Genomic DNA, 23,678 nt, shown 5'->3' on the forward strand with positions numbered 1-23,678 from the left:
GGGCAGAGAAAATGGGGATGGGGGGGGGGGGGGGGAGAGAAAGAAAGGGATAGGGTAATCTGGAAACCAGGCACCTACATGTACATATATATCTGGGTCAGAAGAGTGTACAGCCGTGATCTCAAGCTTCCGTTACAGGTAGATGTTGTCATGTTCTTGCCTGATATTCTTTGGCCCTTGATGTCTTGGATCTATCTCGTTGGTTCTGCCCGTTCTGTTTATCTGTAGCAGTCAGTTGAAGTAATATCAATGGCTCAGTCATCTTGTAAAGTCTAGTCATCTGAGAGCAACAGTGGTCACATTCACAGGCAAGAGTTATCGGTTTTGCAGGGTGATTTAAAAATTTCATTTTATCTCCTATTGTTCACACCCCCCCCCCCACAAAAAATAAAAACACTTGGTTTGTAGTCATGCCATCAAGTCACAAATCTCACAAGGTGGTGTTTCCCTTTAAAGGGAGACTCCAGCCTGACATTATGTTGCTTTGTATAAAAATAGAAAATCTCAATTAGATCAAAGAAAGTTTTGAACAAAACAACAACAACAAACAAACCAACAGAAACACAAAAAGTTATGGATCACTAAAAATAGTGTAGATTAAGGCAATTTGGCAATTTTGTGTGCTCTAGGTATTGAGCAGCTCACCATTCAGTTTGTACACAAAAATTCTCCAATTTTGAATGCGTGAGAATATATTTTTTCTTACATTCCTCAGCAGATATTTGAGAGAGATTAAAATTTGTATTTAGCATCCAAAACAAATGGCAAGTGGCTGAACACCTACATTGGACATCATGCAGCATTTGCCATTTTATCTTTTAAATCTTTAAACTTTTTACACTTCATAACTTGTTCCGTGTGCCTGATTTTTTCCCAAAAAATTGTACCAATTTGCTCCTCAATTAAAGGCATTATTTACCATTTGCAGATAAAACAAAAACTCATCTGTAGTGCTTCAAAATAGTTCTAAAATGTGAGTTAGGGATAGAAACAACCAATTTAGAAATGTTAATCGGTATAATCAATGTTAAATATACAAAATGGGAACAATAGTTATAATAAAAATTGTTTCTAAAATAAACCATCCACAGTTTTGGTTTCTTGAGAAAGATAGTGATATTTCCTTGTATTTTAGGCTTTATTGCAAAGTTTTTATATGGTAGGATGTTTTGTACTACAGCTGACACCTATCAAACATTTTTTGCATCACTGCTCCCAATAGTAAACAGTACCTTTAAGAAATATGATATCATATAGAATCTCCCTGTCAATGTGCAAAGGAATCTTGAGATGGGGAACATTCTTTGATCACCTGGCTGGGAGCCTGTCATCATCACCGGGCATATCTTGATGATGACGTCACATTATTTGGCAGACAGGCGGGGGGGGGGGGGGGGGGGGGGGTAGTTTGGTAGCTAGGGATGGGGATGGAGGGGGAGGGGAGCAAATTGACTGATGGAACACAATGGGGTAGGAGAGAGATGGTTTTCTAGCTTTCATGTCCTAATGGAACATCGTAATACTCTAGTTTGTAAACTAGGTCAGGCCATTCTCTTCCAGGCCTTTGGAATATCTGCTCAGTTGTACGTCTGAAGAACGTACAAGCACTGGGTAATCTGTCCGAATTTGGCTCAAAGTTCTAGCCAATATGGCTATGAAAAGTGAAGTTGTGTCCTAGTTAATGAATCATTCATGCTCTGTCATGTGGAATATTTCCATTTCTACCAAGTTACAGTAGTATGGAGTTCATGTGATCATACTGTAATATACAGTGGGAGTTGGTTGATTACATACAGGCGTAATCACAAGTTGGCAGCCGAAGAGAGCCCCCTAGTGGTCTGACTTTGCCAGTCAGTCTCCTCCACAAGCAGACTCCAGTTTGCCCAGAGTATTGAGTGGCCTAAATTTAGATGCTGACTCACACCGCTACGCATACATACCAACATTGGTAGAGTGCGTGCATTCTGACTGTCTCCTTTTCTTCACCTTTTCTCATTTTCTCCTCCTTTGCCTTCTATTACTGCAATCCGCGGTAATCGTATTCGCTCAATTCTCTGAGTGGTAAGTCGTTCTAGGAGACATAGGGGGGAAGGGGGGGGGGAGTTAGGGAGTAGGCTGCAATGAGCAAGGGGGTGGGGCGGTAGATAGTTGACTGAGCTGAGGGACATTATGTATTGCCATTCACAGTAGGCAATTTCTAAACCCCTTGATGTATTGAATGACCATTTCTTATTCAAATGGGTGACCTTCTCGTTTGTAATATGTGGCAGTACAGGAGTTGTAGTGCATTTGTCTTATTCAGTGCTATTCCAATTGGCTTTTATGGTAACAGAGATAGAGGTGATGAAGTAAGGGTTGTGGGGGGGGGGGGGAAGAAGCAGACCTATATTCTTCATACTGCTGGCTGTGAAGCAGGTTGATTGAATAAAAGGTAATAGATGCCATTGTGATAAGTTAACCCTTTGTGTTCATTGATTCATTTGTGCTGATTGGCACAGAAAACCCCATAGCATTATACACACTGTCCAAAGTCCCTGGCACAGAAAGGGTTCAGCAACATAATCCACGGGGAAAGAAGTCCATTGGGGGGGGGGGGGGGGGGGTTCATAAAACTGTAAAGTTACGAACAACTTACGAGCAACTGGTGATCAGTTCTGATGTGCTATACTTATCAGAATTTCCATAATTCAGCACAAGAACTGATCACCAATTGCTTGTAAGTTGTTCATAACTTTACGAACAGCTTTATGAAACAGGGCCCTTGAGGGTGTTTCATAAAGCTGTTCTTAAAGTTACGAACGACTGAAGACAACTGGTGATCAATTCTTGTGCTGAATTATCGAAGTGCTGATAGGTATTGCACGTCAGAACTGACCACCAGTTGTTCTTGAGTCATTCGTAACTTTAAGAACAACTTTATGAAACACCCCCCTGGCCCTCATTATGAAAGCCCAGAAGAGTCTTTAGTGCATCTGAGTGGTGGCATACAGTGAATGTGGAAGGTGTATCCTACACAGATGAGGTACAAAAGGCTGTCACCACAAGTCTTCAATGGCAGTTAGGCCTATATCTGGACATCATCATGCTGCAAAGCACCAATATGCAAACTTACCTGGGGCAACTAGACTTAAAAGTGGGGCTAATGAAATGTAAAACCCTTGCCCTACGAGCATAGGCAGGTGTGCTCTTCTCAAATGCAATGTGCTCACATGTGTCGTGTATGAAAGAAAATACATGATACAACCATTTATATGATGTTCAAACTCTACATGTAAACAATACATGCACTGCACATTGTCATCGATCTTGTGCAAGAAGCAGTAACATGATGACTTATGTCTGTGTGTATGCACATTTGTGGTTGGCTGTCTGGGTGTGCTTTTGTTTGCAGAAGTGTGCACATGAGTGATATTGAAGGAAAGTTCTACATTGGTTCGCAGAGAAGTGATGAGAGAAATTGGGATTAACTGTGGTGAAATAAGCAGACTGGTGGATAAGGCTACCTGTTACCGTTACAGCTGGTGGTATGTGTCAACATAACTACATGTAGTCTACATCAAGACTGATGTTTGCTATTTTAGTGTTCAATGAGGTGAGCTGGTGAATACATGTGAGGGGAAAGAGTGTGCCTCGTGATGTTATGTTGCGACGCCAGACACGATTCGACACGGGTGCCCCTCGAGAATGCGTCAGCTGGAGGAATTTCCACTTGCTGCTTGGCTACATAGCGTCTGGCGATAGTATCGCTGTTTGAGAGGGACGTGGATTATGCTCTTCGAAACACCCCGTATCCTCAAACGCTTCCCTTTTGTCCCCTTGCAGAGAATCGCACTGGGTTGGTCATGAGCAAAGTCTTGTGTTTACATGCTAATATGTGTCTGTACATGGGATACAGCATGATATTTTCAGAGCTGGTTGGGGGGGGGGGGGATTGTAATTTGTGTCTTTTTATAGCTGCCTTTTAAACTTCACAATAGAGAAAGCAAAGTACCATATGTGCAATAACGGAAACAGCTTCTACATAATAGTACATTCACTGAATGATGAATCATGGTTGAGAAAGACATGTGGATGTTAAAAAATAGAATGTAGAGCCTACATTATTACTCCCTCCTCCTAGCTCCTCCTCCTCCCCCACAACTATGCAATATTGTGGTTAGCTACCAAATTAATTACTGGCTGCTGAACCGAAAAAAAAATGCGTTGATGTTGAATCACGGCCCAAGGTTATCTAGCATGTGGCAAAAAGGGGACAGTCATTCGTGTTTGTGAAGTGACAGTTGTGTATACTTCCATTTTTTTCTCTCTCTCTATCCCTAAAATTCAACACCCTGTGGCAAGTCAAATGTAATAATTCTACATAAACACATGCATCTGTGTTTATTGTTGTTGTTTTTTTGTTGATATTTTAGGATGATTTTTTTTTTTTTTGTGAGTTAGGGGAATTGGGAGAAGAGAGTGAATTTGTCCTACAAGTAATAATTATGTTGTACATGTGACACAGGTGGATTTTGGCACTTGACTTTTAATATACACTCTCCAATATATTTCTTTAATTTTCTTTTTCACTTTTATTTACTAAACTCATAGTTGCCCTATTTATCAGAAGTTTTGATGTTAAAGTATGTAATGATTCTTTTAAAACAAGCTTGGATCTGTTTCTTTTGTTTGGCTTAACTGTTCGGTTTTGTTTTCTTTGAAAATACGATATTGTGTGAAGAGAATAATTTACACGTGTTTGGCAACAATGATTTGTGCAAATCGTTCTGTGGACCAATTTACTTCTTTGCACTGGTCAGTTTACTTCTTTGCACAAGCTTGCAGTAATCTGTAGTGCTTGTCACACTTAATGCCAAAACAAAAACTTTTGTGCAATTAATTCTTTGTGTTCGGCCGATTTCATTGAACCTCATTTGTCTGTATTTTGCACAAACTTTAGTATACAGCAAATACTGATTTTCATGGGGGTTTAGTTTAGAGTGAAATCTGTCTAGTTTCCACCGCAGGCAAATCATTATTTCATGGTTAATATGATGGTAACATTCTGTGATGGCGAGATACACTTTATGATGCAAATATTTGCAATTTGATCACGTTACTGAACAGAATTTCAAAGACAGTCCAGCAAGTAGCATGCACACCAAACACTGCTGAGTTATAATCCAAATATTTCCCCCCTCAACAACCGGTGATCATTTACCAACGGCTTTAATCTGCTTTGCTCATATCGTTCCGGGCAAACGGCAATCGGAGATTTCCTGCGGCATTATTTCCGTGAGGTGTTCGGGGAGTTTAGAGGAGGTGACAGGTCGGAAATAAACACAGTCGTATTCCGGTGTATGATTGGAAAGTTGGCCTGAATGCCAGTGAGTGTAACCAAGAAAATAAAAACTGGTGTTGCCGTTTATAGTTTTGATGAGAGTATAATGATGTGAGTGTGGAGTAGGCATTTCCTTTCTGCAGGAATTATAAGAATATAAAGCAACAGTCAGTTTGAGTCCAGCACTACTTTCTACATGAATAAGTAAATGCATGAAAAATGTTACTAGCTATTATTGTTTAATTACTGCTGATATTATAATAATAATAATTGTTATCAACACTATTGTAATTATCTATAGTATTAAATAGTAGCAGTGGTAATAAAGGCATGAGACTTGTAAAAAATGAATAGGCTTATTCTCGTAGTGGTAGTAATAGTAGTAGTAGTACTAGTAGAAGTAGTAGTAGTTGTAGTAGTAGTAGTAAAAGTAGTAGGAGGAAGAGCAGGAGGAGTAATGATATTAGGAATAGTATTTGACTGATATTATTATTTCAGTAGATGTAGATGTAGAGTAGTGGTCGCAGTGGTGGTTGGTCTGTTGACTGTCTGCATAGAAAATACAGTTGTATGCCTTGTGTTATGTATTTCAGCCTTCTGCAGCTTTGTTATAAAAAGCTCATTTGATAGTTTACAATTCTATTATAAGCATAATAATGTGATTAATTGGATGATAGCTATCATTCTGAAGGGCAATATGTTTCTTCTTTTTTTTTTCGCCAAGGAATATGTTAGGAGTATCGTAGCTAAAACCTGCAAGCATATAATACACATAATGTACACACTCATACATGATGCCCACATATACACATCATTGACACTTGCACTCTTATGCACACACACACACACACACACACACACACACACACACACACACACACACACAGGAAGCCGGAGCTGAGCAGCGGTCATTCACCACCTTCCACCCACTGGCTTCTGTTGCCGCGGTAACCGCATTGACAAATGGACCGAAGACAGCATCGCTAAAGCAAATTACTGTTTGGCGTCTCTATAACTGGTATCTTACTTTGAGATGAGTCTAGAGTATGTCACTTGACAATAGAAATAAGATGCTCTCAATATTAATTTGTAATATGAGCAAAGCCTTAATATTGATTTTCATATCAAATGATACATAATCCACAGTGTTGATGGTATATTGTCGAGTATATGGAAAGATAATTAAGTTGGATTTTTTCAGAAAAAAGAAATTGTACTGGACATAGTATTTGGAAAATATATCTGCATGTTCACCTGTTCAAAATGACAAATATCAATAATTATTAGCAAAGAATGGAGGGACTAAAAGCTGAATGTTGCCAACAGGAAAAAAAAATCTTTTTTAGTGTGTTTTTTAAACTTCAAGTAATATTAATTTCAAAAATTGTGTTTCTGTTTTTGTTTTTCATACAGGAAAAAATACTTTTTTTGTTGTTTAAACTTCAAGTTTAAACTTCTAGTAATAATAATTTCTAAAACTTTGTTTCTGTTTTTGTTTTTCAAATCAAAGTTGTGTGTAATCTGTCATATCTCTGTGACATAAAGATACAGAGCCACAAAGTATATGAAATATGATTTAATGCTTTGACGATAATTATATGAAATATGATAATCTTTTGACAAGAATATAAAATGGATACGTAAATTTAATGTGCGTGGATTCTTGGAAATGAATAGTCGTTACAATGGTTGCAATGATGACAGTCAGCTGGTCAGTTGATTGCTGACCACCCATTCGGGCAGTCAAGTATCCTGTAAACTACACTTGAGATGCTGCTGTCCAACGAGCAGCCGTTTTTATGGTTAGCGTTCTCTCTAGCAATAGATCATTATCAGGTTGTTGTGAAAAGTCTTTAAATTTGAGAAGATCAATTAAGTCAGACGTCTTTCCACTCCCCTCTACGCTCCTGGGTAGGCAGTAATCCAGGTTAACTACACATGACGGCAGAAAGGCAGCTTTTGCTGAAAATCCAGCAAAGAAGTAACTACCACCAGAACTGCATTTCACAGCAATTACTACACTTGACAGCTACAGCCCACTCTAGTAGTCAGTACAGGATGTTGATGATTGTAGAAACAAATGAACCCCAAATATTTGGCGAACCATATACTTTAGCTACACTTTAAGGACTCTACGAACATCCACATGGTACATGTTGTATGTAAAACCACTTCCTGTTGATAGTGAGATTATTTCCCATTTTTCCTCCCTCCCCCCCCCCCCCCAAAAAAAAAAAAAAAAAAAAAAAATCAAAAATGAGAGGAAAAAATATGTGGTATTGCTCAACCTCTGATGAATAACAATATTCCAGTGCAGTGTAGCATGATAGTCTCATATATTGACATTCGAGTGCTGCATTTTTTTTTTTGTACCTTGCTGTACTTCATTACCTTTTATGTATCATTTGTCTTATACACCTGCAGAATGTCCTTAAACTTAATTCTTGCCTGTGACTGCTTTCTGTGCAGTTTTGATATTTACAAAATGCTGTATGTGATGATGTAATTCATATGGTCATTGTCGTTTCAATTTTATTGCTAACCGTTTTTGTGCCACAGACTTTGGACAGTATGTACAATGCTGTGGGATTTTCTGTGTCAGTCAGCACTCAAAGCGCGCGCACACACACACACACACACACACACACACAAAATCAATCTGATTTCACTTATTTTCTCAGTCAGTGACTTGTTGTTCTGTTGATGTTTTGTCAAGAACAAAAATTGTGTCTTGTATTAGTTTTTCTTTAACCCTTTGTGTACCACGGACTTTGTACAGTGTGTATAATGCTATGGAGTTTTCTGTGTGTCAATCAGCACTCAAAGTATACAAAGGGTTAATCATCCGCAAGATATCTAGATGACATCTAAAAATCAGGGACAGGTGATTTGTGCTTCAAAATTGTGCCTTATGAGAAGTTTCTCCTTAAACCCTTTCTGTGCCAGGGACTTTGGACAGTGTATAATGCTATGAGGTTTTCAGTGCCAATCAGCTCTCGAAGCACGTCAAGGGTTGTTCATCCATTAAAGACTATCTGGATGACATCTTTAATAATCAGGGACAGGTGATGAGATCCAGAGCCTTCTTGTGTATAAATCCTCCGTGTCTTGAGGCGCTGCAAAAGTGACCGCTGGCCGTTGACTCTCAGATACAGGTGGTCAGTCAACGGTGTCCAGAGTAGGGCTGTTGTAGATATATCATGGGCAGCTCACGGGCAGCAGGTCATCAGGAATCTCGTAGCGCTTGTAACTGTCATCCGCGCCGGGCAGTCGGGGATTTCTCGATGCCCTTGATGGATCGTATCCAATTATAGACCCCTGCGTTTGACGAGCGGCGTAAATTGTGGTGAGCGGAGGCCCGTGTAGAAAATTGATAATGTCTGGTTTGCTGGGCGGCTCGGCTGTCCAAGAGGGGAGAGAAGAAGATTCTGGCATTTTTCTCTCCTCTTTTTCGTTGAGAAGACATACGAATGTGGATTCATGTTGGGTTTCAGTTGCAGTACATGTATATCTGTGGAAAATGTACAGGCTTACGACTTTTGTTGGATAACAGCTGTGTTGCTGTTGTACATCCCAGAGTGAACTTTTCGTTTTGTGGAAGAAGGTAGTGTCGCATTAAAGATGCCTCATTTTATTAGGTGAGTTGATGCGACATGGATATCTTCATTATCCTTTATTCTTGTAGCTGTTCGTTTCTTCTACTCTTTTTATGACTGTAATCATTATGACGGGCTGATTTTGGAGGTCTTGTTCAATGCGAGATTTACAGATCATCCTGGTACCTGTTGCATAACATTGTTTGCAACTATTGAATGTTGCTATAATCACGGTTGCCATGGTAACAACTCATGCTTACATCTGATCATGTTGCTACACAGCCATTGCCATAGAAACTGCAATGACTGCAGCTTGCAGTATTTGTACGGGGCTATATTTAATGGTGCCCAGCTGTTGAAGTGTGTGCATCACACTCAAAACCTTGTGCACGCCTGTGTGGTTGTGAGTGCCGCATTCGGTGTCAATCTATTGTCTTTGATCTGATAACTCATCGTGCAATTAATAGCTAATAGTCCGCCGATTGCCGCAAATTGATGACGGTACTCTGATGATCCTGCAGTGCCGACAGATTGCAGTACAAGCCCTTCGGCCCATGCCACATAAAAAATATCATCGATGAGTCGCAGTACTGAGCTTCTGCCAATAGAGACTATTTATGAATACAAATTTTCAAACTCTGTGTATGCCGACTCTTCCTGTATTTTCCTGAAAATCAACAAATTTCAGCGATTTTCACATCTCACAACCCTGGAGGTGACTAACGTTTGGATCACCTTGACTGGTACAAGCAGAATCTTGAAAGTCATTGTTGCATATCTGAATGTTCACGTTCATTCCATGCACTTGTCATTGAGGAATTTTGCATTTTGACAGTGCCCTGTTTCTGTATTTCATGCATATTGTATGCTGATTAAAATGAAATGTAGTGATATTCTTAACCCATTCACTAAACTTAACATGATGTGTATAACTTCAGTCTCTTTATTTCATTTCATATTTCTTTCCTTTTTAAATGCAAAAAAAAGAAGAAGAAAAGAATGGCATATAGACTTTTGCATAAACGCAATGTATCGTTGCCATGGTAAAAGTTTGTGACTGTACCAAGCTGTATTCAGGGCAGTTTTTGTTTTGATGAACAAGCCCTGTCAAAAAAAAGAAGGCAAAAAAAAAAAAACTTTGACGGGGCTTGAGCTTTTTACGTCGTATCCGCACCTCACTCACCGTTGGCGCAGCGGGCCGAGCGGTATCAATAATCACCCGGGGTCCAAACCAGAAACCAGTCCGCGTAATCTCCCGATGGTGGTCATCCGCAGACTTATTAAAGGATCAGCGCTCTACAAAGGTGGATACAAGATTTCCCCCCTTCCTCCCTTCCTCCCCCCCCCCAAGCCATTCATCTGTCTGTCCGTCCCCAGAGTCTGTCTGACACAGGAAGTATTCCATATCGTTGGCACAGCCTGCTATATCCTGTTGTGATAATACGATTACCACATCTCAGGCTCCTCGTGTCAGACGAAATAGGAAGGAAAAAAAAAAGAAGAAAAACAAGAAAGGAAAGGGAAAGGAACAGAAGAATAAAGAAAGAAAAACACAGCAACAACGAAAAAAGTTCTGCATGGCCGGCCAACTGTCAAGCATAGTCAAAGTACCAACAGATTCGGGCTTACACACAAATTATGGCGACTCCACTCGCTGTCGCAAATTTAAAGGGAGAGATGATCACTTTGCCGCAAAATTTGTGTCAGTATTGCTTGTCTGTCTGAGAAGACTGCTACTTTCAAAGAGCAAAGACAGGGTACTGTAAAACGAGGAATGTTCGTGTGCATTTTATTTTTGCGAATTTCGCGAGCGCCAAGATTCGCGAAATTAAAATGCACGCGAAAATTCTTGTCTACACTATATGCATTGAATGCCAGTGGCATTTCGCGAAAATTTCATGCCGAAAAAAAAAAAAGCCGTCGGCTCCAATTTGCGAAAAATTCATGCCGCGAATATATTATGTTTTACAGTATATGCGGTAGATTACATCCTGCAGGGTATAAACCGGGCCTTGCAGATGAAAATGACCCTCTTCGGCAGTGAGCTTTTAGTCGCTCTAGGCAAGTAGACAAGTGGCTGTGTAGCTACCCTGTGTGTTGATGGGGTAAATTTTCCTACTGCAGTTTTTTATTTTGAAGCGAAAGATAATTATTTTGCATAGTTGTTTTACCGGCAGTAAGATTATGTCCACTGCTGGGCAGCCAAATGGAGAAAAGTGGGATCACTAAACAATGGGCCTTTTCATGCCGAACATTTAATCCACATTGTTTGGCCTCACGTTCATTGTTAGGTGCAAACGCAAGTTTTTTTCCCAGAGAAGTGGTCCCAAAGTAGTGTTGAGAATTGGCAGGCATGAAGGCATAGATCTCAAAATAGTATGTGGGGTTGGTTGACCGACCAAAATTAATAAAAAGAACTATGAAAATACAAAATGTACAATACCCTGAAAACTGAAGAACTATTAAAACTTGCCAAGGAGGACTTATTGATAGTACCAAATGCTGGAAAGATGAGAACAATGTATGTCTGTCATATTTCATTTTGTTCATAGATACTGAAATTACATAGCTATTTCGATTCCAGATTTATGATATGCAGAAGTTTAGTTTCATGCATTTATGTCTTTGCTCAAAACTCTACTCATGTAGTCTGTGGTATTCTTTTTTTTTTTTTCCGAGACAGATATGAAATAGCAAAGTTATGGCTAATTTTTCTGTATAGTTTCAGTGGTTCATATGGCAGAGTGATAAATTCATTTTCATGTGATCTGTTGTAATATATTCATATTTATACATTTTTGTTTCAGTTGGAAAATATTCAAAAAGTCTCTTCATTGCTGTATTTATAATTGATTCTTAAATTGGTAACAGATTTTGAAAGTTACACTTCCTATTGCTCTCTCAAATTGGCAATATTCTTTGTGATCTTGTGCAGAGTCAATGAATTTAAGTAGATCAAACTCCAGCATGTAGTATTCAGGAAAATTCAAACTTGATTGGTTGATTAATGTATTGTCTGCAATTAAAATTCTCCGTACATCGGATTACAACAAAATAAACATGAAATACATTTATACAAGTTTGCCAAAGACATATCACAGGGTGCAACTGAAACTGAAGCACATTAGCATACAGTATCACATGAACACCATAGTAACGTTATACATGAGCCCAACATTTACTACTAAAACTAATTCAAACCTTCAAGCAACACAAAACTTATTCAATTGAGAGATGGTATGTTGATGATATCTGCAGCAAAATGTGCACAAGAAAGTTTTTTTTTTGTGTTTCTTTTTTAAACACGATGCATTTAATGCCAGTGGCAATTTACGAAAGTTTCACATCGCAAAAATTGCCATCGGCTTAAATTTGCAAAAGTACCATGCGGTTAGCACATTTGTATTTTCGGTTTTACAGTATCTTTACTAATTGTTTGACTTTGTCTCCCTGTGTGTTTGTAGAATGTACTTTTTTTCTAAAATTTCTGTCTCCGTTTGTCAGAGTTTGTGTTTAAAGGGACTGTACAGTACTGATTGAGGTGGGGATTCATGTTTTGAACATTCTTTAGTGAGATAATGAGAAACCTCTTATGAAATATGAAAGAGCCTGTAATTTTAAGAAGGATTCAACATTCATTTGATGAAAATTGGTTTTCAAATGGCTGAGATATCTAAAAAAGTGATGATAATAAAAGGCGACAGGCCACGCCTTTTATTAGGATCTCTTTGTTTCACCTTTTTTTTTGGATATTTCAGCCATTTCAAAACCGATTTTCATCAAATAAACTTTTGATGCCCCTTAGAATTGCATGCTCTTTGACATTTCATAGAGTAGTTTCTGAATATCTCACAAAACGTTATATGCTAAATCATCACCTCAAGCAGAACTGTACACACCCTTTAAATTCACAGAAAATTTAATGTTCATTGTTTCACTGATAAAGTATAGATACTTGCAAGGGTAATATATTCTCCTTTAAGTTGGTCAGTCACTGAAACAGTTTGGGAGTCTGAGGGCCTCTCAAGCGCAACCAATTAGGTGCCATCTCTGCCACATCTTGCCCGGCGATGCGTGCCACACGAGGGCGATATTTACAAATGGCGGGGATAAAATGCAAACCTGGCCATCTGCCCGTCATTCGAAGGCAATTACCCTGTAGTATGATATGAACATTACGACTTAAATCATGTCCCACAGTGCCAAGTATCGTTGGTAGAAATGCCAGACAAATGTGCTCATGTTGAGCAAACTCCTCGTGCATCTTGCGGATGTGTGGATGTGTATACATGTTTGATAATGTGTGAGAAAGATTGTATGTGTACATTGTTTGAGAAGATCTATGTGTATGAGGTGCTTGTTTTAGTTATTGTGACACAAATGACAGGTTTTGTGTGTCACTGGGTTCTAAATTTTAGAAGTTCTGGTGTTCTGTACTAGAGGACATTTTATGTGATTTTATTTATGCATTTTTTTTTTGTTGGATAAAGTATTCACACATTCACACCTACATGTAAGGGCAAAATGCACACACTTCCTTCCTAGCAGTATTCCTATGTATTCACAGAACAGTATTCCATGTTAATGAAATGTGAATAGTTAAATAATTTTGGATTTCTTTTGTAAAATCCTAATTTCTGTGGTGTTAAAACTCTGTTCTTCTGTAAAGACTTGTCAGGGACTGTGAACATATGTTCAGTACCTCACATAAATGTGAATTTATGATTATTGATGCTGAATGTGAGAATTGTTATGAATAACTATAACTACATTTAAACTTAATTCTGAATCTTGTAGGTGTGAAACAGAAGAAAACAACCCAAAGTATGTGTGCAAAGATATCCAAAATATTGCAAATGTGTAATTATGGTAAAAGGGCATGGATATCAAGTAGGTATGACTTTAGTTTGACTTGAGGTACTATATGTCGCCCCCCCCCCAAAAAAAAAAAAAAAAAAAAAAAATTAGAACGGGACCCTCCACAACGATAACTTTAAAAATTTTTGAATCAATCCAAATAAAATTTCAGGGTATGAAACTGTTACTTATTTCCCACATCTTACAGAAAACCCCATCCAATTTGCTTTAGTGGTTAAAGAGAAATGAGGATTTTTGTAGAGCATGTCAGGAATCCCTTCCTTCCAAGTTCTGTTCACTGTGTTCACACATTGATATGCAATTCCAGGAGCATCCAAGTGCTAAACTTGGAAGAATCAGTCCCATGACATTCTTTACAACCATCGACATATCTCTGTGATGACTTAATCAAACTGAATGGGGTTTTTTTGCAAATTAATATAGATGTTGCATTTTTAGACGCTGAAATAGCATTCAGCCAGTTTAATCATATTGGAAGTTTTCAATGCTAAAATCTGATTGTAATTTTTCTTGGGTCATAATGTATAATAAATGGTGATGATGTTTTTGATTTGTATTTTTCTTCGTCTTCCTCCAGATCTGTGGGGTTCATCCGAGTCTCTCCTGGGGAGAGACGGCATCCAAGCTGGTCTCCGATGTCTGGATACCCCGATATGCACAGTGAGTAGACTGTGGGTCATCTGACCGGTGGAGCAAATCCTCTCCTGCCTCCTCCCTCTTCCTCCTCTCCCTTTCTCCTCATCCTTATCTCTATTCTTCCTCTTCCTCTCTTTTCCTCCTCTTTCTCCTCCTCCTTCTTCTCTTCCACCTCCCTCCTCCCCTCTTCCTCCTCTTCTTCATCCGCATCCTCCCCTGTACCTCTTCCTTTTCCTCTCCCCCTCTCGATCCTTCCCCCCAAATTTTCTTCCTCCTCTTCATTTACCTGTTTTCTCCTTCTCCTCCTCTGCTCTTCTTCTACCTCTTCCTCTTCTTCCCCTCTTTCTCCTCATTCCTCCCCTCCCCTCCCTCTTTCTACTCCTTCCCCCTCCTCCCCTCCTCTCCTTCTCCTCTTCCTCCTCCTCCCCTCATCTCCTTCTCTTCCTCTCCTTCCTCTTCCTCCTCCTTCCTCATAACCTCCTCTCCTCCTCTTCATCTTCTTCTTCCTGCCATCCTCTTCTTATTCCTCCTCCCCCTCCCCTCCCATCCTCCTCTTCCCTCCTCTATGTCTCCTTCCCTCCTCCTCCTCCCCTTCCTCCTTTCCTTTCCTCTTCCTCCTCCTCTACCCCTCCTCCCCTTCTCCTCCTCCTCCTCCTCCCCCTCCTCCTCCTCCTCCTCCTCCCTCTCCTCTGCCCCTCATTTTTCCCATCTCATCCCCTCCTCTCCTCCCCCTCCTCCTCCTCCTCCTCCCCTCCCCTCCTCTGCTTCATGTATCGTTTAATCAGGCTGTCAAACAAGAACAGAGAGGCAACGTTAGCTCAAGAATTAGGCCCTTGCAGCGTGGCATTCTAGACATTGAGGCCAGAAAGTACAGCATCCTTTAAAAGTGCTCTCACCTTTTGAGACTTGATGGGACCAGGTATAAACAAGCTGTGTTGCTCACACTTAGATACACACCTTGCCATTCGCAGCTACACAACCCAGGCTCACAGCTCACACACTCTCAGTCTCGGGAAGGACCACAAACATTCCAGGGGGCTAACCCAGTACCTACCAGATTTTGAAATGTCTATTGACGTGGTATAGGGCCACGTGGTAACTGTAGGCAATCAGATAAAGATGCATTTGTAGTAGGTTTTTTTTCTTTGTTTAAAAACTGACTGATTCGTGTGAATGAATAAAAGGGAACCATTGAATGAAAGATGGCAATCACTAATGAGGAAATACACAAATTGCCTTTCAGAGTTTCACCCACAGTGTGAATACTGCTATCATCTAAAATGACATTCTTTGAAAATGTGAGAAGAGACTAATTAATAAAGTAACCCCCCTCATCTCTTCCTTCCCCCCTCCCATACTTTTCACTCCCCCCCCCCCTCCCCTTATCCCAATAGAACCCATAGTGTGAGTTATTTTTGAGTTCCCTGCATCATGCACCTGGTACAGCTGGCTGGCAATGCGGGTGCTCTTGTAGCCTTTCTCCAAGATCCCTCATGCTCCTGTCAGGGTTGTCGCTCGCGAGTGAAGCAGGTTGAGCAGCTGAAGCCGAACCCGGCAGTGCGAGGGCCTCCCGAGGTCTACAAATACGATTGTTTTTCACGAGCTGGCATAAAAGTTAAAAGCTGATGTACCACTCCTACTGAATAATGCTGCACCGAATAATCTTCCATTGGTCACTCGTGATCAATGGCACAAGAATTTGCCCATCAGCCATCTATAAGAACTGCATGAATTGTATTTTTTTTTTTTTTTTTAACAGAGTTGTGCTAAATTGGTTGTGTGTTTTTTTGTTTTCTTTTTTAGCTACACTGTACCAAACACTGACAGTGAAATTTGGAAACTTCACAGAGATGTAAAGTTGAGAAATATTGGCGGTCTCCGAAAACCTTTTCACTGCGAGCGCGCCTCTCAATCATAACTCAACTTTGTTTCATAGTGATGACCCTCAGTTCAAAACAAGAGAGGGACTTTCACAAAAGCTGCTTCTGCTGCTCTTACCATGTGATCACCAGGCAGTTACGTTATTGTGCTCGGGAGTCAAAACTCTGTTAACTTAATACATTAACTTTGGCCGAATGTTGTGCACTGATTCTGGAGCTTGTACACCACCTGTCTGTGAACTGGTGCAAGGGGGCTTTCAGTATGACTACTCGCATCCTGAAAGGTCGTGTGATAGCATCCCGCATCAGTCCCCCCTAAACAAATCCACCCGAGGATGAGATTTCAGTAAGGAGCTGATACAAAATGACTACCGCGGTGAGGATGTCTCACATTAGAGGCACTTAAAAAATTTGGAGAGGACAAAGGATAGATAAAGACTTTATTGTAAGGGATTCTTTTTTTTAATGTTTTATAATGTACGATAATATAAAAAAGAACCATCTATAAATTTAAAAGCATCAGTAAATTCATAAATTTATCATTCATAATGATTTTAAAGGACATGTTCACCTTCATAGACATGTGGGTTGAGTGAATGGAGCAATATTAGTAGAACACATCAATGAGAGTTTGAGGAAAATCGGACAATCCGTTCAAAAGTTATGAATTTTTGAAGTTTCTGCTCAGTCACGGCTGGATGAGAAGACTACTATAGCTTGTGATGTCATATGAGTACAACTATATAAAGAAAGTATAAAGAAAATTCAAGATATTCTAACTTTTCTCACATGATAAAAGAACACTCGACTTCTCTCTTTCAGAAGTCAAGTGGAATAATATTACCCCTAACATAAGTCAGTAACAAGTCGAGGAAATGTGCACTTTATTCAAAAAGGTCAAGTTTTGTGAAATTCTCTTTTTATTTTCCTTATATCGTTGTACGCATGTGACATCATACACTGTAGTAGTCTTCTCCTCCAGCAGTGATTGCACAGATATTTTAAAAATTCATAACTTTGGAAGGATTGTCGGATTTTCCCCAAACTTTCACTGATGTGTTCTACTAACATTGTTTCCTTCACTCAATTCACATGTATATGAAGGTGAACTTGTCCTTTAAGATTAAAGTTAAGATTAATGATAAATGATAAAGCTAACAATTATTGGCTGTCTTCCCTATCTGCCGTGATGATTGTAAATATAATGTGACATTCCTCTTGACAGTGCCACCCCTTTACAGAGAGACTGTGAAAAATCTAATTTGTGCGCCAGTGCGTATCTTCTTGTTTCGTTTCACTGTATTCTTGCGTCTCCATTCAGCGCAGGTTGAAAATTCACTATACAAGTACATGCTTGCTTTGTGGTATTCCCACTGGCTTCACTGTGAATGTGCCTATCTGCTACTTGGCGCTAATTGTTTGAAACAGCAAACTTGTCTAAATGTGATGCTGGACCAATGTGCGGAACGGCGTCTTTTATCAGTCTCCCTTTAGGATAGTAGGACCAATGTGAATATGGTACAGTATTGTATGAGTAAAACGGAGACGTGTGGATATACTTCAAGCTTTCCAGATTCTGGCTTAAAGTCGGTGGTTAGTGGGGGGGGGGGGTAGGGGGAGGAGGAGGAGGGAAGGAGGAGGATGGGAGGGGTGGGGAGGGGGTGGGGAGAGGAGGAGGGGAGGGGTGGAGGAGGGGAGGGGGTGGGGGAGGAGATGGCAACATTAGAGAGAAACAAAAAGACAGATGGTAAACATCACTTCTTGTGTATGTACATGTGACAAAGTCCAAAGTTCGGTCAGGTGCTTGCACGTACTGCGATAGCACGGGAACAGGCTCTGCAAATGGAAATATCATGTTAGGTTGCATTGAAGTGCAAGAAGACTGATGTTCACATGGTATATTATACACATTCACACTTCCTGGCACGGTGATGGTAACCAGATTCAAGACTATGAACAATGGCCAGTTTACACTCGAAGTCGAACAAGCCTACATGTATACTGCCACATGAATGTAGAAAGTATATCCTGACAAATTCTGCTTGAACTGCCTAATTTCAAATCATCCAGATTACAATAACAAACTTACCTGATGATTTTATTAACAGAAGATGATGTGGCCACAATATTGCCTATAAGACAGAAACACAAGATCCAATGTAAAGATCAACGTAAGTATCGCATATGATTTCTGAGGTTCATATTATGCTTCAGATTACCTTCGTTTGCAAGTGGGACAATGGAGGGAAGGTTGATTGCTCACATCTTACTGTAAGCCAGAATCCACCTGGCAATTGTTTTGATAGAGTTGCATTTATTACGTGTGGAAAAAGAGAAAAGAGCATGGGGTTGCATCATTAGCCATCTCTGTGGTTTGGCAGCATTATGTAATGTATGAGTAATGTATGGAGGCAAAGCAAACATATTCTGAAAAAAATTGAAAATGATAAAAGTTACTCTGTATCCCCCAAAGTAATATAGTAATTTGATTCATAATATCAATAAGTAGGCAAAATAGCAGACTTTGTACATGTATATAAAACCTGTATAAGATTTGACTATAAGTGTAAATTGTGTATCAAGACACTTATGCCAAGCTTAATACTGGTTTGTGATAGGATTAGAGTAAAGACTAGGGTTAGGGTTAGAATTTTAGTTGGGTTAGGATTAGGTTCAAATTCAGGATTAGGATTAGGGTTAGGGTCAGGGTAATTTTCCAAGGGGTATTTTGTCCTCGAACTGTAATTTGTACCACATGTCTTTCAGTATATGGAAAGGTTGCATTCTTCACATCACTGAGTAAATGATTATCTCATCATAGTAAATATTGTAAGTCATTCAATAGTTATACACTGTATCTAGGATCCCAAGTCCCTTAGTAGTCCCATATTTCCTATGACATATTGTATGACCTCACACTAGACTTACTGTACTGATTTTGCATGAGTACATGAAAATGCAGATCCTTGTGTTCTGGATCCATTTGAGAGGGTCTGTCCGATGGACTCTTAGATTCTTTCTGCGAATGATTTATTCTGTCTTACAAAGATAACAATTGATGCTGATATCGACTATGAATCTAGTTAACCAGTAACTGGGGATGTGTATCAATGACGAGATCATACCTTATCACAGAATGATGTACTTTGATTTCATGTACAGTTTTTGTTATCTTTATATGCCCTAATGTTGTCGGAGCACACATGACTCAAATCTGTGACTTTGTGTTAAAGGTCAAAGGTGTTTTGACATCATGCTCATTGCTAGTGTTATTTTCAGTTTTACCCACACTAATACCTGGCAGTGCAATCTGTACAAATTCCTGCTATACAGTATTTTGCAATAAGAAGTAGTGAACACAGAAAGCTTATCACAAGGAGCCATTTTTAGGCCAGAAAAAATAGTCAATTAATTTGATTACTCTATGGAACAGAGATGTGAGTGTGTGATGGAAAATTATTTTATGTGTTTATAGATAAACTGCAATCAGTATTTAAATGCATACAGTGTAGGGGGGGCAATTTCTTCTTGCAACTTTTGAGTATTAACATTTGAGTATTACCCCAAGAATTACTATGATGTAGATAGCTTACAAATTATACTTATCAAATGGCCAGGTGTTCATATTTGCAGGGAAATAGCTATTGATTTTGGCTGTCAAAAAAGGGTGTAAAAGTGATCATGAGCAACTTTAGAAGCAAAGGTAGACCAGGAAACGACATGTCATCGATTGCCGTAATATTGAAATGCCGTCTGACATTTGTAGAACGGAGAGTCGTAAATCAAAACGCTGATAGGCTTGATCTCGCTCTGAAGAGGATCAAATACAGGGGTAGAGTAATGAACAGCAACCATCAATTATTGCCGAGTGATTATATGGTGACTTCAAGAACATCAACCAACACGGCGCACAACCACTTACAACAACAAGGAGAAGCGAACGGGGTGCTCAAGGATTTTTGTTTTGTTTTCTCTTCTGTTTGTTTTTTACTCAACTTTAGGCTGACCGCTTTTAATACTTTTTTAATGTCTCCAGGAAAAAAAAATTGTATAGAGAATACATTAATAGCCTTCTCCAATCCGTGTTAAATGATTCGCTCTGTATCAAACAATATTTTAAACTCTCCGTATGTTGTGACCTTGTAATTGTCTTTCGGTTTTGAATCCTACCGCAATGCAAGTTCACTACCATGTTTGTGTGATACAATATCATGTGGTTTCTCCGACTTTCACTTATTCCGAAACCGCATCATATGACGAATGTAGGATTACAGATCTAAAGTACAGTTGTATTGCTTCTTTTCCTCATACTAAAGTATCATCAACATTGGGTTGTACATTCCATTGTAACAAGGGTTTTCAGAGAAATATGAGAAGCAATAAAATTGAGTGGTGGTACAGTCAAACTCATTTGTGATTGCAAAACAAGACAGTCATATAAATGGGAACACTTACAGTTATGTTGGTATCTAATGACATGTATCATCCTTACAGATTTAAAGATACTGTGCCAGTTTGTCAGTGCACACATAAAGGAATAGTTAAGAATATAATGTTAGTCAACCCTTCAGAACAGAGCATAGCATTTTCATGAAGTGAAACTTCAATAAAAGTGACAAAAACCCCCCAAAGTTGACAATAGAACTAGAAAAGCATGCAGAGAGCGCAGACCTCCGCCAAGCAGCTCATTTCTTCCCTCACACGTACATTGTATGCTGAAAATCCCCCTATTTCCCAATGAAAGAAGCCCTACTGTTGCGTACAGGAGAGCTAGCTGCATGCTGCGCCTTGAGAGCGCGCTCAGTGCGCGTATGCACACCTCAAATATGTGCAGCCTGAGTCTCTTGTTTGTCGGCCCCATTTGTCAATGAAAACCATTCCAAAAAAAAAAAAAAAAAAGAAGGCATGTTTAGTCCTATATACTAGTTTATGTGTGAACATATATTTGCTTCTGAAGATTTTAGCAATTTATTTTTATTTTTAAAGCATATGTTTTACCAATGCCATTGTAGATATTTAGAATAACTGTGTTATCGAACTACTGTACACACAAGGGGTTTGAGTAGCATTTTGCATTTATGTGGTAAAAAAGTCTGCTGGGGCCAAATTTTTTATTGTTATTGCATATTTTTTAAGTGTATATGAGTAACTGATCATAGTTCACAGCTTTTAGAATATTTCTTAAAGGGACATTCCAGACGAGTTTCATAATTTCACATCATGTAGTACATAAATCGACAACTCCATGCATAGATTTGTGGAATTTGTTGTGGTTCTTGAGCAGAGAAACAATACTTTGAAAAACGTTAAACAAATTACACTGAACAAGGATGATGACATAGGAGGTTCACATATTTCAGAAATGTGGCGGTGTAATTTCATTACAATACCGCTTGCTTAGGAGTTCACCTGTGTATAATCTATGCATGCCTTCTTCTTTTGTTCTGCTTCCTTGAGCCCCAACTCATGCATTCTTATGGTGACTCTGCCATGTCATCATCCTTGTTCATTACAATTTGTTTTAACTTTTGAAAACACTCTTATTCTTCATCCCAATTATCACAAATTCTGAAACTCTGTCCTCAGTATAACTAATTTGTAGTTGTTCAAATGTAAAAATCTGAAAATCATCCGGAGGTTTCCTTTAACATTTGTTGCTATTTTTTTTTTATTTGTCTTTACAGCAGCACCAGGATCGCAGCAGCTGATCCAACGGTGCGTTATCGTCCAGCGAGATGAAAAGGGCTTCGGACTCACCGTCACCGGGGACAACCCCGTCTTCATACAGAGCGTCAAAGATCGTAAGTGCTTTCGTGCGACGGTTCACGCTCAATCCCTGCATGCAGTCAGCATGTCAACCTGCGTACAAAGACCGCACAGGAGATTGCAGGTCTCGCGGTCTTTGTAGGCAGTTATATTACATAGGTTCCGTGGTGTGCACATCGCTTTAAGCATTTGTGCGAACCAAAGAGGTTATATACTTGCTGCCTGTAGAGGGCGGACGACGTAAAATTTCTGTGATCATAAGTACAGTAGATGAAGAAGTGCCCTACTTAGTAATGGCTGACTTCCACGCACGTTTGCACTGAGCTCACAGAACAGTTGTAGAGGGCATACTGCAAGTCTGCACTCCTTGGATGTTCTTTGGCTAGTAGTAACAATGATATAAAGAAAATAAAAAACAAATTCCACAACATTCCATTTTCTATGAAAAGTACACATCCACTTGACTTGTTGCTGACAAATGATAAGGGCGATATTATTCCCCCTGCTTTCTGACAGGCGAGTCAAGTGATCTCTCATTATGCTAGAAAAGTGAAAATATGTTGAATTTTCTTTATATTTCCTATAAATTATTTGCCTAGAATGACATGGGAACTGAGTATTGTAGAATTGTCATCTAGCAATGGTGACACCAAACTTTAAAAATTCATAACTCTTGAACATTATTGTCCCATTTCTTGAAACTTCACTGATGTGTTAGATACTGTTACAATTTTGTAAATATTGCTCCATTCACTCAATCCACGTACATATTTGGGAATCGTTCCCCTTTAAAAAAGAAAGAGGGAAGTGTGGGATAGCTCTCAACTCTCAACTTGTCGAGCTGCGAGCTGATTGAGGTTCGATTTGACACCTCTGTACTAATTGTCACATTAATTGTCATCCCAAGGTTTCACTTCTTGTGACACTTCACATCTAAAGACTCGAATCTAGCTACAGCTAGTTACGACGAGCGAAAGAAAGTATGCGCGCCTGATGAATTACAGATCTATTAAATTTGATGCGCTGCATGCCTGCATACTGAAGAACATAGCATTTGATTTTATTGAGACCACCCCCCCCCCCCCATGTATTTTAATGTGCGATCTCATAAGACAAGCGAGAGGCCAAACTTGTGACTGTCAATTGTGACTGTTCTTTCCCTCACCTACAGATGGCGCTGCATACAAGGCTGGCGTTCAGACAGGGGATCGAATTATCAAGGTGAGTGGCAAACTTGGTGTTTCCTACTGCGTGTCTGCGTTTTTATGTCGCCCTCTTGTGGGCTGTGTTTGGTCATAGCATTTCCCCTTCAATGTGCCATGTATCAACTGGAAATGAGGTATTATCAAAACTGTTTATGTTTCTGTGTTAATGAAAATGTGTTTGTGTGTGTGTTTGTTTGTTTGTTTGTTTGTTGCAATTCCCCTGCACGGAATGATTAGGACTCCATTTAAAAAAAGGAAAGAAAAAAAAGTCTCTGACAACAAGTCTTATTGCAATGTTAAGTGTCATGGTAACGACCTGAATCGTGCTTCCTGATTGGCTGTTGCTACGCGAAGTTACTATTCTAGCAAGCATTGGCTATAATACTCATCTTTAATG

The 23,678-nt window shown here is 39.4% G+C and overlaps 2 protein-coding genes across 2 annotated transcripts in view; one reads left to right on the forward strand and one right to left on the reverse strand.

Moving 5' to 3' along the window:
• The window catches only part of LOC139737762 (3-oxoacyl-[acyl-carrier-protein] synthase, mitochondrial-like), a 105,489-nt gene extending 96,303 nt beyond the window's left edge, over positions 1 to 9,186 (reverse strand). Inside the window, exons 1-2 of the mRNA XM_071648436.1 lie at positions 9,177 to 9,186; positions 8,534 to 8,721 (exon numbers count right to left, since the gene is read on the reverse strand). Coding sequence (XP_071504537.1) covers positions 8,534 to 8,721; positions 9,177 to 9,186 — 198 coding nt within the window. The remainder of the gene's footprint in view (positions 1 to 8,533; positions 8,722 to 9,176) is intronic.
• Positions 1 to 23,678, forward strand: part of LOC139737763 (uncharacterized) — a 180,068-nt gene that overhangs the window by 62,134 nt on the left and 94,256 nt on the right. The window contains exons 3-5 of the mRNA XM_071648437.1: positions 14,372 to 14,454; positions 21,995 to 22,111; positions 23,248 to 23,297. Coding sequence (XP_071504538.1) covers positions 14,430 to 14,454; positions 21,995 to 22,111; positions 23,248 to 23,297 — 192 coding nt within the window. The 5' untranslated portion in view covers positions 14,372 to 14,429. The remainder of the gene's footprint in view (positions 1 to 14,371; positions 14,455 to 21,994; positions 22,112 to 23,247; positions 23,298 to 23,678) is intronic.

Source organism: Diadema antillarum, unplaced genomic scaffold (genome assembly GCF_040938485.1).
Source record: "Diadema antillarum isolate AM-2024a unplaced genomic scaffold, OU_Dant_1.0 seq00000704_RagTag, whole genome shotgun sequence".
Taxonomy (NCBI): Eukaryota; Metazoa; Echinodermata; class Echinoidea; order Diadematoida; family Diadematidae; genus Diadema; species Diadema antillarum.